The 18,898-nt window shown below is 40.8% G+C and overlaps 1 protein-coding gene across 4 annotated transcripts in view; it reads left to right on the top strand.

Moving 5' to 3' along the window:
- Positions 1 to 15,178, top strand: part of GJC1 (gap junction protein gamma 1) — a 32,264-nt gene extending 17,086 nt beyond the window's left edge. For 3 of the 4 annotated variants that reach the window (XM_036341442.1, XM_036341444.1, XM_036341443.1), the window contains 2 exons: positions 8,619 to 8,694; positions 9,482 to 15,178. In XM_036341442.1, coding sequence (XP_036197335.1) covers positions 9,502 to 10,692 — 1,191 coding nt within the window. In that variant the 5' untranslated portion in view covers positions 8,619 to 8,694; positions 9,482 to 9,501 and the 3' untranslated portion in view covers positions 10,693 to 15,178. Of the gene's footprint in view, positions 1 to 6,731; positions 8,695 to 9,481 lie in introns of those variants that run through there. The other variant, XM_036341441.1, reaches the window with a different exon arrangement.
- Positions 15,179 to 18,898: the final 3,720 nt, after the last annotated feature.

Below are 18,898 nucleotides of genomic sequence, written 5' to 3' on the forward strand. Positions count from 1 at the left end.
TGTTATGTATTCACAGAATGGCACTACAGTAAAGCAAATGAATAGACTAGAAACCAGGGCCCTGGCTGGGGAGGAGCCAGCAACCAAGGTATGTGCCCTTGACCGGAATCGAACTTGGGACTCTTCGGTCTGCAGGCCGACAATGCTCTGTCCACTGAGCCAAACTGGCTAGGATAAAAGAGTCTATTTTTTATGATTCCAGTATAAGAGTCTATTCTGTATGATTCCATTTATATAAAGTTCAAGAGCAGGTTACACCAGTGGGTCTTAGTGTGGTGTGATACTGTTCCCCAAGGGACATTTGGCAGTGTTTACAAATACCTTTGGTAGTTACAACTGGAAAAGGCTAGGGATGCTGCAAAACATCCTACAGTATAGGACAGTCTCCCATAAGGAAGAATTATACAAAATGCCAACAGTACCAGAGTTGGCCCTGGGATAAACTATGCTGTTAGAGGTAAGGATGGTGGTTTCTCTTGGGCATGAAGGGGCATGATTGTGGTTCTGAGAGGTTAGTAATATTTTGTTCTTGATTTCAGTGCTGGTTACATGGGCGTGTTCTGATTGAGAAAATTCATTGAGCTGTACACTTATATTTGTGTGCATTTCCGTAGGTATTTTAGACTTTGATTAAAAATTTACCAAAAAATCAGACTTCACATAAGAATCCAGGTTGAAGACTTCTTTGGGAAGATATGACAGTTTGTTAACTCCATTGCTCTAGCCAATAACCCCCTTTAGTTGGTGCTTGTGTTCTCCAGGCCCCATTTTCCTGTTCAGTTACATTGTATCACCTCACTGGTATCGAGATATTTAAAAAATGTCTTAAACAGCTTTATTGAGATTTAATTCATACCATACAGTTTGCCTATTTAAAATTTATAATTCAGTATTCCACAAGTTGTGTAGCCCTCACCACAATCTAATTTTATATTTTTGTTCCCCCCAAAAGAGACTTAATACCTATTAGCAGTCATTTTCTATTACTCCCCATCCCTAGTAACCACTAATATACCTTTGATCTCTATATAGTTACAGACATATCTTCTGGAAAGATTCTACCAGACCACCCTTGCCATCATTGTATGACACTGCTTTATTTTTGTTGCAAATTTGTTGTTGTGAGCCTAGTCATATTGGAATTATTATACATTTATTTTTATTTTGTCTTAGATATATTTTCCTAGACGATCATTGTTCAGACAGTTGGTTTGACCTAAGCTTAGTTTGGGACAAGTGTGCCAATACTGTTTTTGTGTGTGTGTTTTTTTTTACATGAAGACAGTACCACTTACGATGTATTGTGAATGAATGCATTATCCCAGGTTCTCTATACTTCTCCAACTGGTTCCTGATGGTACTTAAGTTCAAATAGAGTAACTTTTTGCCAGCACAAATTGACACTTCAGCCCACAATAGTGTATTCTGTTTCCTTATTGGTTCATAGAGCCAAGATTTTAAACTACTTTTTCCCATTAGGTTTTATAATTTGATTCACAATAAAGTATATTTTATGTTTCTTAAATATTGTCCATAGCTAAGAGCTCTTTTGAAAAACAAGTTGTTTTCATGTTTGTAATACATAAATTACTGTTTGCTAGTTAGCTGCCATAATGCTTTTGCTTAGAAATTGTCACTAGCTAGTTATTAAACATCTATTATCACTCATGCAGAATTAATTTCCACTTAAAATGTTCCACTGAAACAAAACTTCATTGTAAACCCTTTAATTGATTCCTTGTCTCTGCATACAAAGCAGCCTCATTCAGGAGTGTGAGTCACTAGCACCATTCTTAGAGGATTGCTCAGCTCATGATCTGGGAGGCCCAGATAATACTTTAGAATCATGATGAATCAATATTGAGACTCTTTAGTCCAACCATAGATTTTCTAGGATGACATTTGGGAAATGCCTTCTTGAAAATTTGACATTTTACTGTTGTTTGATTTCACTGCCATTACTTCGCTTATTTCCATATACATAGTCTGTTGGTTGTTTTATGAATTTTATTCTTCTGGAGTGATTTTCATTAAACGTTAATAGAAGGGACCTTAGAAATCATCGAATCTGATATTCCCCACTTATTTCACAAATGAAAAAATGGAAATATTTACTCCTGAAGCACATGTTTAGAATCTTTTGACTCCTAGTTCAGTGCTTGCTCTGTTTGTTTCACAAAATTCAAGGTTAAGAATCCCTTTTTAAAATATTAATTTTAGTTCATCCTTGATTTTGTTATTTAGAAAAGAAATTAAGATTTTAAAATATGGTCTACCTATTGTAGGTTTTAGGTTTGTTTTGTGTTGTTGTTTTTTAATTAGAAGAAAATTAAAATTTGGCTCTGACCTATTTGGACTTGGTTGTTGTATTTGCAAAACATTTAGAATAACGCTAATTTTGAAAATTTTAATTTCCTGATTATAGGTTAATACAGGGGTCCTCAACCTTTTTAAACAGGGTGCCAGTTCACTGTCCCTCAGACCCTTGGAGGGCCGGACTATAGTTTAAAAAAAAACTATGAACAAATTCCTATGCACACTGCACATATCTTATTTTGAAGTAAAAAAACAAAACGGGAACAAATACAATATTTGTATTTGCATGTGGCCCGCGGGCCGTAGTTTGAGGACCCCTGGGTTAGTTAGTGAGCCTTAACAATTGACATGGGACAAGTTATGGGAGTCTTTTTAGCTGATCTGAAACTCTTGAGAGTTTTTTGGTTTTTTTTACATGAGTCTATTAGAGAGACTTTTCCAAACACATATATGAAAGTGATATTTTGGGATTGGAAAAAATGAATCAGATAAACTGGAAAGTAAAACATTTCCCTGAGAGTTACTATGCTATAAAAATATGTTTCAACTTCAACAGATGAGTTCAGTTACCTTCCTCTAGTCGTCTGTTGCGTAGCATATATAATTGTACATTAAAAACCTCTTGAACACAACTGTTGTTTTTAGAAAGTATAAACTTCCTATAAATTACCAGATTGCTTTTTAAAATATATATTTTTGAGTTTTTTTTTAAAGAAAGGGGAAGAGAGATAGAAACTTTGATGAGAGATTACATACAATGGATTATTATCCAGCCTTATAAGGAAGCAAATTCTGACACATGCTGCTACAGCCTGGATGACTCTTGAAGACATTATGCTAAGTTGGCCGGAAGACTGGAAGGTCTCTGGTTCAGTTCAGGTCAAGGGCACCTACCTTATTGCAGGCTCAATCCCCGGCCCTGATCTAGGTCAATGCAGGAGACAACCAATCAATGTGTCTCTCTCACATCACTGTTTCTCTTGCTCCCTCTCCTCCTCCCATTCTCTAAAAATCAATGGAAAAAACACTGAGGATTAGCAAAAAGCAGGCAAAATTGGATGATCTTAGGCAAATTTTATAAGCTTTCTGGACCTCATTTATTCAGTTTTATAAGGGATCTAATTTGCTGTCACCCAGTAACTCAGTTGGTTAGAACATCATTCTGATATGCCAAGGTGTTACGAGTTTGATCCCCAATCAGGGCACACACACGAGTCAACCAGTGAATGCATAAATAAGTAGAACAGCCGAAACCGGTTTGGCTCAGTGGATAGAGCGTCGGCTTTCGGACTGAAAGGTCCCAGGTTCGATTCCGGTCAAGGGCATGTACCTGGGTTGCGGGCACATCCCCAGTAGGAGATGTGCAGGAGGCAGCTGATCGATGTTTCTCTCTCATCGATGTTTCTAACTATCTCTCTCCCTTCCTCTCTGTAAAAAATCAATAAAATATATTTAAAAAAAAAAAAAGTAGAACAACACATCGAGGTTTCTCTCTCAATCTCTCTCTCTCCCTCCCTCCCTCCCCCCCCCCTTCTTTCCTTCCTCTCTCCCTCTAAAAAAGCAAAAAAATAAGAATAGATAAAATGGGTATAATTATATAATCAATCTCATTAGGTAATTCAAATAATGTGCTTTACATTTAATCTTCAAAAGTCCAATGAGTTCTGTTTTACCAAAAAATGCAGTAACTTTGACTTGGTTCTGTTGAGGTGTAACTGATAGAAAAACTCTTCAAATATAAAGAATTTTGGAGGGAATTAAGTAATTTATTACCATGTTGATGCCAACTAATTTTTTTTAAATATAGTTTATTGATTTTTTTTACAGAGAGGAAGGGAGAGGGATAGAGAGTTAGAAACATCGATGAGAGAGAAACATCAATCAGCTGCCTCCTACACAACCCCTACTGGGGATGTGCCTGCAACCCAGGTACATGCCCTTGACCGGAATCGAACCTGGGACCCTTCAGTCCGCAGGCTGATGCTCTATCCACTGAGCCAACCCAGTTAGGGCTAATTTTTAAATTCTATTTTCTAGTGCAAGACAAGGCAGATAGTAATTTTAGTTATTTGGAAAATAGACTAAAAATAGCACGTTTGGTTTCTGTCCAATAAATGTTATGTAAGCAAACATAATTTTCTTCAGTATGTGTTTTGTGTGTTTGTGTGAATCCTTTTGAATGATGGGCTACAGTGAATTGCAGTGTTCTTTATTTTAAAAACCATCCTACTGCCCTGGCCGGTGTGTCTCGGTTGAGAGTTGTCCTGTGCACCAAAAGGTTGCCGGTTCGATTCCAGGTCAGGGAACATACCCCCATTGCAAATTTGATCCCCAGTAGGGAGCGTGCAGGAGGCAGCTGATAGATGTTTCTCTCTCCCACTTCCTCCCACCCACTTTCTCCTTTTTTCTCTCTCTAAAATCAATAAAAAAATTTTTAGCCCTAGCTGGTTTTGCTTAGTGGATAGCGCATTGGCTTGCAGACTAGGGTCTCTTGGGTTCGATTCTGGTCAAGGGCACGTGCCCGGGTTGCTGGCTTGATCCCCAGTAGGGGATGTGCAGGAGGTAGCTGATGAATGATTCTCTCTCGTCATTGATGTTTCTATCTCTCCCTTTCCCTTCCTCTCTGAAATCAATAAAAATATATTTTAAAAAAATTTAAAGCCTTCTTTGAAAAAATAACTTCTCCATCTTTTCATTTATTCAAGCCCGGCCATGTAGCTTAGCGGTTGAGCATTGACTCATGAACCAAGAAGTCACTAGTTTGTCCTAGCCGTTCTGGCTCAGTGGATAGAGCCTCGGCCTGTGGACTGAAGGGTCCCAGGTTCATTTCCGGTCAAGGGCACATGCCTGGGTTGTAGGCTCCATTCCCAGCAGGGGACATGCAGGAGGCAGCCCAATCCATGATTCTCTCTCATCATTGAAGTTTCTCTCTCTCCCTCTCCCTTCCTCTCTCTAAAAAATCAATAAAAACATTTAAAAAAAATGTTTAAGAAAGAAATTGATATGACTATATAAAAATTATAAAATTTGACGGAAGACAATAAAATGAGGTGTTTATGTTAAATGTCAAATGGTTAATGTCTCTACTATATTAAGACTACATTCTCCAGATAAATGGGCAAAAGGATAGAACTAGTCCTCAAAGGGGGCAATATGGAGGATGTGTATCCTGCTGTATTGAAAACATACACATTTCTGTAATTTTGCACGCAGTACAGTAGCATATCAGACTGCTGATGAGGTTGAGGTGAAGTTGTCATCATTTGTTGCCAGGCATCATAAATTGCTAGGATGTCAAATAACAGTATAAAGCAAGAACCATGCAGGTTTGCATTTCTTGGGCCTAATAATACCACTTCCTAGAATTTGTAGATAAATCCAACCAAAGCTTAAAGGATACACTCAAGAAGATACTAAGTGTAAAAGCACATATAAATCAGCTGGGGCTTTCCTAAACATTTGAGTGTTTGGCACTCATTCCCCCATCTCTCACCAGCACCTGTCACATGTTCCCACATCGTTTTCCATTCATGGATGGAGAATGGAAGTGGTTTTTATTTTTCATGAGAGCAATTTGCAGGTTAATTGTTGCTCTTCTCTCCCTGCTCTATAACAAGTCTGTTTGGAAGCCAGAGAAGACTATGTCCTGAATCTTAGGCCTCTGATAGCAGAGCAAAAAAGGAAAGGTTTGGTATTAGTGGAGCAAGAACACAAGGAGACCACACAGTTCTGCTTAGAAATGTTAATTCCAGAACCCACCGTTCTCATTCCGTTTCCCCCCCATCTCTCCCACCCTCCTCCTCTCACCTCCCCCCATCCTATTGGAACATATGCTCTGTGATACTTAAACCATTTTCTTACTGCTTGCGAGGAGAGGAAAGGGAAGAGTATCAAAGAAAAACCCACTAACTCCGCAGTGGATAGAAACAGCGGCGATGCTGCCATTGAGTTTAGGAAGCCCATGGTTATTTTAGAAAGTTGTCCACTCCCATTTTATGCTGGAGCTAAGTCACTAAGTACATCATTTATGCTCAAGATCTGGATAATAGGTGCTATGGCACTAATGAATGCCATGGAAAATCAGGGTCTGAGGTTTCAGCGTTTTCTAGGCCTACAGCATAACGTATTCAATGTGTACTGTGGGGTGTGTTTAAATAGCTGCTTTATAACTTATATAAACCTTGAAGAGCTTATCACCAACTTCTCCTTCCCTCCCCAATGTTAGACTATTGTATGAGATGCTGAACTCTTTTTTTTTTTTAGATCCTCACCCAAGGATATGTTTCCATTGATTTTTAGAGAGAGTGGAAGACAGAGAGAAATATTTATGTGAGAGAAACACAGTTGTTTGCCTCCTGCATGTGCCCCAGCCAGGGCCCGGGACAGGTAGGAGCCTGCAACCAAGGTACATGCCCTTCACCAGAATTGAACTTGGGACTCTTTGGTCCACAGGCCAGTGCTCTATCCACTGAGCAAACTGGCTAAGGCCAATGCTGAACCCTTGAAATTCTTTCATAGCAATAATTATTTTAAAAGATATTTTGTATGAATGGAAGTGTAGAGGAGGAGTTTTCTAAGCAAGTTACAATTGCTCTTTCATGATCTTGGCATATTGGGACAAATAGAATTTGTTGATTATTGATTTTTTTGGCTCAGGAAATGCTTTAGATGTGGTGTTTGGGGGAAATCTGAGTCTGAACTTGTGAGTGTGAATAATTATGGAGAAACCTAATTTACGTCACCATTTGATGGTTGCATATTATTTACCTCCTGCTTTGTGGTTATAGTTTATGTATTCAGTAAGAGGAGAAGTGGCGAACTCAGATATATTGGCTGAAAGTGGGAGTGGTACTTGAAGTCCTTGTTAGGGTCGCCAAAGGAAGTATGCACAAGGCTGAGAGTGGTAAAATTTGTTAGGTCATGTTTTGAGACCAAATGGGCTGAGCCCCCATGACACCAGCACCCAGGCATGGGGAGTCAGGTTTTAAAGGACTGTGGGCAGGCTTTTTCGGGGAACTCTGTGGATGGGTCCAAATCCTGGGAAAGTCCAGAGGGGAAAGATCATGGTTTTAGCAAGTGGAATGTAGTCTAAGCAAAAGGGAATGTTGGTTGTGAAGTGGTCTAAAGGTCAGTTCCCAGGGGAGGCGGGTATCTATTCAATTATTTGATCAGCCCTAACAATCCCATGATGAGATCTTTGTGTGGTCAGATTTTGTATTAAATCTTGATACTTACATGTTAGGTGCCTACACTTCTTTTTCTCTTTTTCACTGGTCTTTTGAAAATTGTTCTGAGGTATTTTTTTCTGTATTTAACCCCCCCCCCAAAAAAAATATTTTTAATCTATGAACATATGACACCCAGGAATTGTTTAATTTTCATTTATTAAATTAATAAATGAACAAAGTTGGCACCTAATGGATGAATCTTGGCCATAGCTATTCAAACTTGGCAGAACTTGATAATTAGCAAAAATTTGTCTTGGATTTTTGTTTGTTTCATTTTTTGTTAATCTTTCCCAGAGGATATTTTTTCTGTTGATTTTTAGAGAGGAAGGGAGGGAGGAGGGGACAGAGAGAAAAACATGGATGTGGGGGAGAGACATTGATTGGTTGCCTTCTGCCTGTGGCCCCAATTGGGCCAAGGATCAAACATGCAGCCCAGGTAGGTGCCCTTGACTGAGAATCAAACCCAAGACCATTCTGTGTGTGACGCTCTAACCATTGAGCAACATGGGCCAGGGCTTGAGGTTTTCGTTGTTTTTTACCACAATACAGATGTGGCTGTTTTCTAGCAGTTGAATCTGTAAATCACCTTCTGTGGGACAAGTGTGTCCCAGTGACTGAGAGCCAGCTGTTGGGTGTTTTAACTAAACAGCTGGCTCCTAGTGGGCAGCTCAAGTCCCAGTGCGAAGTATTGACTGCTCCAGGCTAGAGCAGGAATAGAGCATGCAGGGAGGATTTTCGCAAGGCCTTCAGCGACCAGTTTAAATTGGTTGAGATTTTTCTGCCTTGGTTTTTTTCCTATAGCTGCCCAAGTTCTACTTCAGATTTTCATGAATGACTCATCTTCCTGTCATATTTTCTTAGACTGCAATGACTTAAGACTCTTGGGGTCACTGCTATGAAGTTCATCCTACTACATCTATTGGGAGGAGAAAGCAGTAATATTCAAACTCAAGCTTGTTTCCAACTCATGCTGATTGATTCCTGAGTGATTATTTCTTCCTGAAAATGACATTTTAGTGATTCATTGTTTTCTGTGGGAGGAAGCTTATGACCTTTTTTTTCCCCCCTTTCCAGAGGGAGTCTGGAAAAGTTGTAAGCAAGACATCATTTCTGTAAGAAAATTTTGTATAACAGAAGTTCTGGATAAAAGGTAAAGTGCATTTAAACTTCTTTGATGATGTTGATAATCACCTATAATCTGCAGAAGTAAACGGAGAGGGAAGAAGAGAAGGAGGAAAGCTAGGTGTACTTAGTGTCAGGGGTAGCATTAGGAATTTTATGTGCATTGTCCTTTTTAGATGGTTTTTACCGGGATTCTAGACATAGTTCTAAGAATCTCAAAATAAAACTATCCTTCAAAATGCTGTTTTAAATGCATTTGCTTATTGGTTGGATGTAATGTCCTCACAATTCACTCTGCACACATTTTCACCAGAAACATAATACAGAGACATAATACAGGATCCTAGCTAGGGAGTGTGTTCCTAATTTCTTCCTGTCTTATATTGGTTCTTGATCATTGCCAGTTATTTGCAGCCATACCATCTTTTAAATTATTTTTAATACTTTGTCACCAGGTCTTATCATACCTGGACCAAATAGTTTATTTCTTACCTATATTTCATAAAGTTCTGAAAGCCTCTGTCTGAGAAATACATCTGAAATTATAGCTATAATTTTACCTTTTAAACTAGGGAAGATGAAAGCAAACCAGACTTAGTTTGGTGGCACAAACAAGTACTCATAGTCTGAGATGAATTGTCCTACCTGAGGGTAGTAGAATGAGATGCTATTTATTTTAACCATCATTCTAGTGTGAGCCTTGAGGTTAGATTTCAAGTATGTCGAAAAGTAGTTCCTAAAGATTTCAGTAAAAATTTAAATTAAGATTTTAATATTTGCTGATTTTTCCTTTGGTATTTTTCCATTTTTATCAGGGCAAACCAGTTCAATCACCATGAGTTGGAGCTTCCTGACTCGCCTGCTAGAGGAGATCCACAACCATTCCACGTTTGTGGGGAAGATCTGGCTCACGGTCTTGATCGTCTTCCGGATTGTCCTTACAGCTGTAGGAGGAGAGTCCATCTATTACGACGAGCAGAGCAAATTTGTGTGCAACACAGAGCAGCCAGGCTGCGAGAATGTCTGCTATGATGCCTTTGCACCCCTCTCCCATGTACGCTTCTGGGTATTCCAGATCATCTTGGTGGCAACTCCCTCAGTGATGTACCTGGGCTACGCCATTCATAAGATTGCCAAAATGGAGCATGGCGAAGCAGACAAGAAGGCTGCTCGGAGCAAACCCTATGCCATGCGTTGGAAACAGCATCGGGCTCTGGAAGAAACAGAGGAGGACCATGAAGAGGATCCCATGATGTATCCAGAAGTCGAATTAGAAAGTGAAAAGGAAAATAAAGAGCAAAACCAGCCTAAACCCAAGCATGATGGCCGACGGCGGATTCGGGAGGATGGTCTCATGAAGATCTATGTGCTGCAGTTGCTGGCAAGGACCGTGTTTGAGGTGGGTTTTCTGATAGGGCAGTATTTTCTGTATGGCTTCCAAGTCCACCCATCCTATGTGTGCAGTAGAATTCCTTGCCCGCATAAGATAGACTGCTTTATTTCTAGACCCACGGAAAAGACCATCTTCCTTCTGATAATGTACGGCGTTACAGGCCTCTGCCTGTTGCTGAACATTTGGGAGATGCTCCATTTAGGCTTTGGGACAATTCGAGACTCACTCAACAGCAAAAGGAGAGAACTGGAAGACCCGGGTGTGTATAATTATCCTTTCACCTGGAATACACCATCTGCTCCCCCTGGCTATAACATTGCCGTCAAACCAGATCACATCCAGTACACCGAGCTGTCGAATGCGAAGATCGCCTACAAGCAGAACAAGGCCAACATCGCCCAGGAACAACAGTACGGCAGCCACGAGGAGCACCTCCCCGCTGACCTGGAGACGCTGCAGCGGGAGATCAGAATGGCTCAGGAGCGCTTGGACCTAGCAATCCAGGCCTACAATCACCAAAACAACCCCCCTGCTCCCCGGGAGAAAAAAGCCAAAGTGGGGTCTAAAGCTGGGTCCAACAAAAGCAGTACGAGTAGCAAATCAGGGAATGGGAAGACCTCCGTCTGGATTTAATCTTGGCTGGGCTTAAAACTTGTGCTCTTCATAGTTTATGGTAAGCAGCGGCTCACTGAATAATGACTTCCACTGAGTAAACATTTGGCTCTGCTTATCTTCAGGGATGCTGTTGGCTTGTGATCCAAGCTCAGGGGACTCTGAAGGCGGGGCTGGGACAGAGGAAAAGGAAGGGAAACATAGTGTTCCTGGGCACATGTTCCAGCAATAATACAGTTGTAGACTGTACATGTGTGTCTTCCAGATCTGGAAAAGAACAGATATATTTAAATCATTCTTGTTGAACAATTTTTGTATGTACAGTATTATGGAACTTTTTCTTTTTTTTAGTATGCGAACTTTTTTTTTGTACTTGTACATTGGACCACTGTAGTTATACTTTTATATTAAAGGGGGAAAATCCTAAGGTAATGCCTATTAGACTAGTGTTATTACTTTGTTCAGCATGTTTCTATCCTGGGTTTAATGTTTTTTAATAGACGCTACACCAATAAAAGTGCCTCTCGTGATGCAGGGATAATTTCAAATATATGAGGAGGAGGAGGAGGAATCAGTTTTCAGTCTTAGAAAGAACGTCCACAGTAGAAGGAGGTTGAGATCTTAACTTGAGAAATCTTTGAATCTCATTCATGTGCCCAGAGTTGTATCTGTCTTTGAAAACCTATTTGTATTTTCAAAGGAGATAAATGATTCACTGCAGGATTCCTTTAAATATCAAGCATTGCCGGGATATGCTTTGATGTATATCATTTAAGTTCTTTCAAAAGGCTGGTACTCCCAGTTCTGTAGCGGTGTGGAGACTGTCAGGAGTCACTGAGATTCCTCTACCACAGCGCAAACCACGCCTGCAAAATGAGCCCTAACAGGGTGTTTAGTTGTGGACCTGTTTGATTTGCCTTAAATCTCTATCCAGAAACCTGCCTCTCTCTAGTTTAAGAAACCAGTGGTGGGTATTTTCTTTATTTGTTAACATTAGAAATACAAAAATTCCCTTGTAAGCTAAGAATACTCAAAGCTCCTTGTGCTGCATATGGTGGAAGGCCTAAATCCGAATTCCTCATTTTTTATAATTTACCATGGAACTTTTATAATTTGCATACTTCTGCCAATGTCGTTTTCTGCCTGGAAGACCAGTCAGACCGGGGATTTTATCTGTAAATAGATCTAAAGAGAATTCCAGTATTTATTCCCTACAAATATATTTGTAGGCATATTAATTTGTCAGTGACAAACATTAATGTCATGTGACACTCATATTTTGCAGTATTTTATTGCCATTTTCAAATTGTATTATATTGGAGAGCTTTGCTCTCTTGTCAGGTTCACATCGTTTGTCTTACAGTTGATGAGCTTCTGAGTAAGAGCTTGTTGAAGATTTCAAGGAAGGGACTTTTGCTTCACTATGGAAATTTCATTTTGGATATCTCACTCTTTTCCAGCAGGAAGCTGTCATGAGCCACCTCTGACTTTGAAATTCTAAAAGTATTGTTTTTTTATGTCAATTTTGAAATGAGAATCCTAAAACGGCACCTTGGTGCTGTTCTTTCTTTTCTTTTTCCTTTGTTGATCTCCATTGCATGTCTCCCACGCCTACCCCCAAACAAAAGAAACTCAGTAGAAAATTTAAGCTTATTTTCTAGCCATGCATTTACCTTTATTTTGCTGATACACACACACACACACACATTAATAATTTTGACCTAGAGAAGTTTCCCAGGATCTCTAAACATCTTAAGCACAAAGTAAGTTCAGGTGAGACTGAAGGGAAAATTTCGGAAAATTATACATGTATGTATCCTGGATAATTAATAGATGTGCAATTTCCTTCAAACTAAATGTATAATAAGGAAATTAAAATAACTACAAAAGCAGGCAAGATGGTAAATACCTAAGCCTAGCTAAGATAAGGAACTATCAATTACCTCTTAGTTACTAGAGCTTCATGCAGATGTCGTCATTGAAGGACGGAAAATGCACACACACTCACATCTGTCTCTTCAGAGCCTGAAGAACAGCATGGCATTGCCAGCAGAAAGGTTTGAAAGTGAGGAGAGGGAGGGAGTCAGGCGGAAATGCCAGGCCGACATTTGGCGCCAGAAGTATCCATTGTTCCTACAATTGGTGCCCCTGGCGTTTCTCTTGGTTTGTTCTGGTGAGGATGTTACCTTTTGTGTCTGGATAATTCTTCACCTTAAAGTATGTAGAGAAATATTCACATGTGCATACACGTTTAAAAACCCATATTTATTCTGTCACTAAAGTTTTAATTGGGACATGGGTTTCTCAACTCTCACTTCTTTCTTAGTATATTTCTTTCTGCCTTTGAACATAAGAGTTTGCCAAAGCCATTTCCCCCTAATGACATCTGTGAACCCACATTAAGAAAATGGCCCTGTCAGTGTCTAGGTTAATCCATTGATTTGGTCTACAGTGAATCTATAAAAATATCATTCCAGTTATTGTCCTAGAACTTGCAGGTATTTGTATGAAAAGTGTGTCAGCATTTTTTCTTGTCAGAATCATATTCCTTTGAATTGCCGTGTAAGACATGCTCTGTCATAGGGTATTTGCTTCTCTAGACAGAAGTTGAGTGTTTAGTTCTTCACATCTGAGAATCAGGAGACAGTCATGTTTATATACCTTAGCATACTGTTGGGTTTATTTAGATGTGGTGTGTCCTTTGCTGTCTTCCTTAAAATCTGTTATCCAGAGAGATTTGTAAAAGGAACAGGCTTTTTTCTTAGTTTAAATTTGAGGGGATAATTCGGTAACATTTTCTCCTACAGAAATGTTAATGTTCGTTTTGTGGTTTCGAGTTTGCTTCATGACTTAGTTTTGCCTGTTTCGATATTTCATTTAAAACCACAAGTGTGCTCTCATTTAAAGTCAGTTTTTCTGGTAATTTTCCTTGACTAATGTCTAATGTCTGTAGAATTACTTTGATAAAAATGAACTTTGTCATCTAAAATCTTTCTGGAGGTTAGGACTACTAATAGTCTTTTTAAAGGGCACCTATATCTTTAAAGAGAAAAAAAAAATCATCATCAGGTACCTTAATTATGTCATTTCTTCTTGGTATGAAATGAGGCAGTTCATTTTACTTTTCCAAGTTTCAGGAACCACTTTCCTTTCAAAAGTGTTATGCAGTAGTTGGACTGAGCCTGTGGTAAAGGTATCAGAAGACCAACTATTGTTATTGGTTATTTATCTGAACTTAAAGCTTAAAAAAAAAGTTGAAAAGAACTGTGATGGTAGTAAGATGTCCGTCAGTGCTCTTTATCACAGGAATCAGTGAGGGCTTAAAATACTTGCTCTAGGCAGTTTATACCAAGAATGGAAGTAAACGTTATTCCCGTGAGTTATACCTATGCTTTACCCTTAAGCTTATGAATATCCATCTTTATGCTTCCTGTCTCATTTAGGGGACAGTATACTTCTAAAAACAATACCTATACTTTATGATAAATTTTAGCCAGCCAGCTTTCAGTAAAAGGCAAATACGTTTTACTTGAACCTTCTTTAAGAAACACCTTTCTGTGAAGGAAAGGTCTTTCCTGACTGAAGAAAAGTACCTGAAGTCAAAGGTATCCAGTTGCTGGTCATTTTAATAGGAAGGTTCCCAGTACTAGGTGATCTTTATAGAATCATGTAATCTCATGAAGAGTCTTTCCACCTGAAAATAATAACGCCCGCAGCTATACAGTACAGAGTTTGGAAAACAAATTGCAACTCACCTGTGTATCACACGTCTAATAATTCACAGTCACCATCAAGTATTAGAATCATTAAGTTGAGCTGCATGCTTTTCACTCATTCTGGCCACACATCATGGAGAGTTTAAAAGATTTTACATGTTGTCGCGAATGCAATTGTGTTTTGAATAATGTGAAGTCAGTTTGCGTTGTGCACATTTCATGTTAATAACCGTACTTTCTGAAAGAAGCAATCCAGAGCATTCCAGAATCCAGGAGTTCAAACAAGAGGAAGTCCTCTTCCCAAGCAAAATCTCTACAGAAATAAAGGAAGTAAGAGTTGTGCACTTCGGGGTTGGCTTGTTGAATCAGCAAAAACGTTTGGCTGTCTATGCTTCCAAGATTGGAAATCTTTTTCTTTATTGTACTCTCAATTGTGTTTTCTTTAATAAATCTCTTACAGAAGTCTCTACCTCAGGCACTAAGTGTCAGCTATGGTTAGGGTATTGAAACTGAAAAACTTAGCTAGGACTTCCAACTTTTTAAGATAACTTAAATGTAAACAACTGTTAACCAGCAATCTCATATCATGTGGCATGCAGTTTGGATATCGTATGAACAGCTAAGGATTACCCATTCTAGTGCCAAAGATCACTCGTTGCTAATTTTGTTTTGTACAGTTGATGTAAAACTTTATGGTTGGGGACAGACTCTGTGCTCAGGGCCTTGTCTCTAGAAAGATTTCTTTCAGTCCCAAATGTTTTGTCAGTTCCAAATACAGTTTAGAAGATTCACGTGTGGTCTGTGCATCTTTTCCCAAACTTGAAAACTCAGCTGCCAGGAAATGCCATATTGTGGATATTGCCCCGTTCTTTGTATACAATAGTACTCGAGAGCTCAATGGTTTACACAGAAAACATGATACCGAAGTCTGTTCTCCTACATCCACCTGTACGTCGATCTCCGTGGGAATGCATGAGCAGGAAGCATTCCCAGTAGAGGTTTGAGCTCAAGAGATGCCTTTTTTCACAGCTGGTAAGCACTCCGCTGGGATTGCTGTGGCCGAAGGGGTCTGTGTATTTGTGGCATCATGATGAGGGTAGGTGGCCTTGTGTGCGAGGAGGTCCAGGCACAGAAACACGCCCTGTCTCTGGCTCCCTTGGTTTCTCAGGGCCTTTTCTCCGAGAGGAGTGCCTTCTGGGAGGGATGCTCCCCGCAGACATAGACCAGTCTTGGTAAACCCAATGTACCTCCTGAGAAGAGAATGTGGGAGAGGTCGGATCTATTGCAATAAAGTCCTCTGTTTCCCTGGATACAGAATGGCTGACCGGTAGTTGATGATGAAGCCCACCCTCAGCAGCACAGACTGTAAACTCGTTAGCCAGCCGTGTTTGGTAATACGTACACCTCCGAGCTGCTTGGAAACAGTTGGAGCAGTTAGTCACTGCTGGTTTTGAAAGTGCATTTTTGGGTCAGATTTACCATCAGAACAAAGACTCATACCTGGAAAAGGTGTTGGCATCAAAGGTAAAATGTGTTTGCTACATAGGATTTAAAACACTATTTCTAAGTTGTAAGGGCCTACGTTAATACACAACACTTTTAGGGTTTGCCTCCTTTAGTTATCTCAGATTGGAAGCGTGTTACATGGGGGCATGAGGAATAGGGACCTGGAGGCGGAGCTGAGAAGAGTCCAGGTCTGCACAGTGGTCGCCCGGTGCTCAGTCCGGCGTGCTTTGCTTTTTCCCAGTGAGTGCAGAGCAGCTGTCTGGGGCTTCCTCACGGAGGGAGGGAGGTTCTCTGCTGGGTGGACCTTGCTGGGCTGCAGCGTTTTTTTCCGAATGTGACTGTTGGACCACCTGTGTAAGAAGTAACAGGAATGCTGATTAAAATGTAGGTTCCTTGGACCCATCTCAGACCTACATAATCAAGATTAATAAGTTCTCTAGATGATTAAAAACCCTTTTTAGTATATAGTTGAGTAACCATCCCTGGAAGATAGTCATTGCGTTACCCAAAAATTATCTTGGTAATTCTTCCATTAAGGTTTGCGAATAAAGGGGACAGGGCCCGACCGGCGTGGCTCAGTGCTTGAGTGTCCACCTATGAACCAGGAGGTCAGGGGTCGGATTCCCAGTCAGGGCACATGCCCGGGTTGTGGACTCGATCCCCAGTGTGGGTGTGCAGGAGGCAGCCAATCAATGATTCTCTCTCATCATTGATGTTTCTGTCTTTCTCTCCCTCTCCCTTCCTCTCTGAAATCAATAAAAATATTTTTTTTAAAGGGGGGAGAGGTGTTAAGGGACGATGACATGGCAACAAGCGTTTGTCACCAGTTGGTTTTCTCTCCTGGCCCGCTCGATCCTGAGGAAATGGTGCGTTTCCTTGCCCTGTCCTTGACGTGCTGTGCCTGTTAAACTAGATTCGGGCGGGGATGTGGAAGAACCTAAGGAAGCCCCCTGGTGCCTCGAGGAAAAGCTGACCGGGTTCCCTCTTCACCCTCGGCTGAACCTCCCGCACGTATCCTTGTCTGCTCTGCTCCCGGGGCCAGCGCAGAGGGCACGGCTGGCTGACAGCCTTACACTCCAGGCAGAGCAGAACCAAGCAACTGTTCATAACCGGTTTCCGTGCGTACATAACCAGTGACCTGAATGGGACCTGACCATGGGGAAATGGCACAGAACTGGATCGCTTTTTACATTTTATTTTTAGTTTCTGTAGTCCTGTGGAGGCGAAGTTTTACCGTCACGCTGGGAACACTGGAAAAGACTGAAAGGAAGCTCCTTTGGCCTGGCTCTTTTTTTTTTTTTTAAACCCTCACTCGATATTTTTTTTAATTGATTTTTAGAGCAAGTGGAAGGGAGAGAGAAAGAGATTGATGTGAATGAGACATATCAATTAGTTGCCTCCATGAGCCTGGACCAGGGCGGGGATTGAACCTATAACCCAGGGACATGCCCTTGACCAGGAATCAAACCTGAGGACCTTTGTGTGCAGGCTGATGCTCTCACCACAGAAACACCAGCCAGGGCATGGCCCTTGTTTCTTTGAAAGCATGTTGCAGCTGTGGCTTCTGCCCAGCAGGCAGAGGCATGCCAGTGGTTCTCAACCTTCTGGCCCTTTAAATACAGCTCCTCATGTTGTGACCCAACCATAAAATTATTTTTGTTGCTACTTCATAACTGTAATGCTGCTACTGTTATCGTAAAGTAAATATCTGATATGCAGGATGGTTTTAGGCGACCCCTGTGAAAGGGTCGTTCGACCGCCAAAGGGGTCGCGACCCACAGGTTGAGAACCGCTGTAGACCCTGTACCCGGTGCTTTTGAGAGCAGTGACAGGCCTCCTTAAGACGACTTCAATGGCAAAGCCCTGGGAACAAGGTAAGTGCAAATTGTCGACGGATTGCTTGCTTCACATTCAGAGAGGGTCATGGTCATGGATGAGGATCTGCAGCGCTGGAACCAGTCGTGATTATAGACCTGCTTGTGATGTGGCTGTTTAGTTCCAGTGGTTTGCTTCTGGGGGCTTGTTGACTTAGAATGTGGGGTGTGTGGCCATTCAAGCCAGCTCTTTGGAGTAGTGGGCAGAATTTTCCAAATTCTGGGAAATTGCTAGGAGGAAGGATAGATACAAGGTAAGGGCATGTGGGGGAGGGTTCGGGTGGTGGTGGTGGCGGTGGTGTGGTGGTGTTTCTGTGCGGTAAGTGGGACTGTGGAATGCCATAGCACAGCGAGGCACTGCTGGGGAAGGTTGTGAATAGGTCAGCATAGGTTGGCCTGGAGTAGGTGTCCTGGGCAGGAGCCCATTACCCTTGACTTGGGGTCGCCAGATAAGATACAGGCTGCCTGGTTACATTTGAATCTCAGATCAACAGTGAATAATTTTTATATATTATGTGGAACACACTAATATTTTTTAAAAAAACTGTTGTTTATCCAAAATTCACATTTAACTGAGTGTCCTGTATTTTTATTTGCTAAAACTGGCAGCTCTGGCCTGGACCGTGTGGCTCAGTTGGTTGAGCGTTGTCCCAGGCACCAAGAGGTTGCAGGTTTGATTCCTGGTCAGGGCACATGCCTGTGTTTCGGGCTTGATCCCTGGTGGGGGGTGTGCTGGAGGCAGCTGACCAATGTTTCTCATCATTGATGTTTTTCTCTCTCCCACTCTGGGTAAATGTTGTCTTTTTAAGGGAAGATTTTCTCTTTTTTAAAAATTTTTATTTAATGATTTTAAAGGGAGATAAAGAGAAACATTGACCTGTTCCTACCTATTCATGTGCCCATCGGTTGACCCTGAAGTGCCCTGACCAGGGATTGAATCCACAGCGTTGACAGGTTGGGATGATGCTCCAACCAGTTGGCCAGGGCTGTATTTTTTTTAATCACAATTAAAAAATAATAAACTTAGTAAAATAAAATGAAAGAATTTTGATCAATACTAAAGGATATAAAAAAGTGAAAGTCCTCCTCATATTCCTTTCTATTCACACTCCTCAGAGGTAATCGCTGTTT

The sequence above is a fragment of the Myotis myotis genome, unplaced genomic scaffold (assembly GCF_014108235.1).
Source record: "Myotis myotis isolate mMyoMyo1 unplaced genomic scaffold, mMyoMyo1.p scaffold_m19_p_17, whole genome shotgun sequence".
NCBI lineage: Eukaryota > Metazoa > Chordata > Mammalia > Chiroptera > Vespertilionidae > Myotis > Myotis myotis.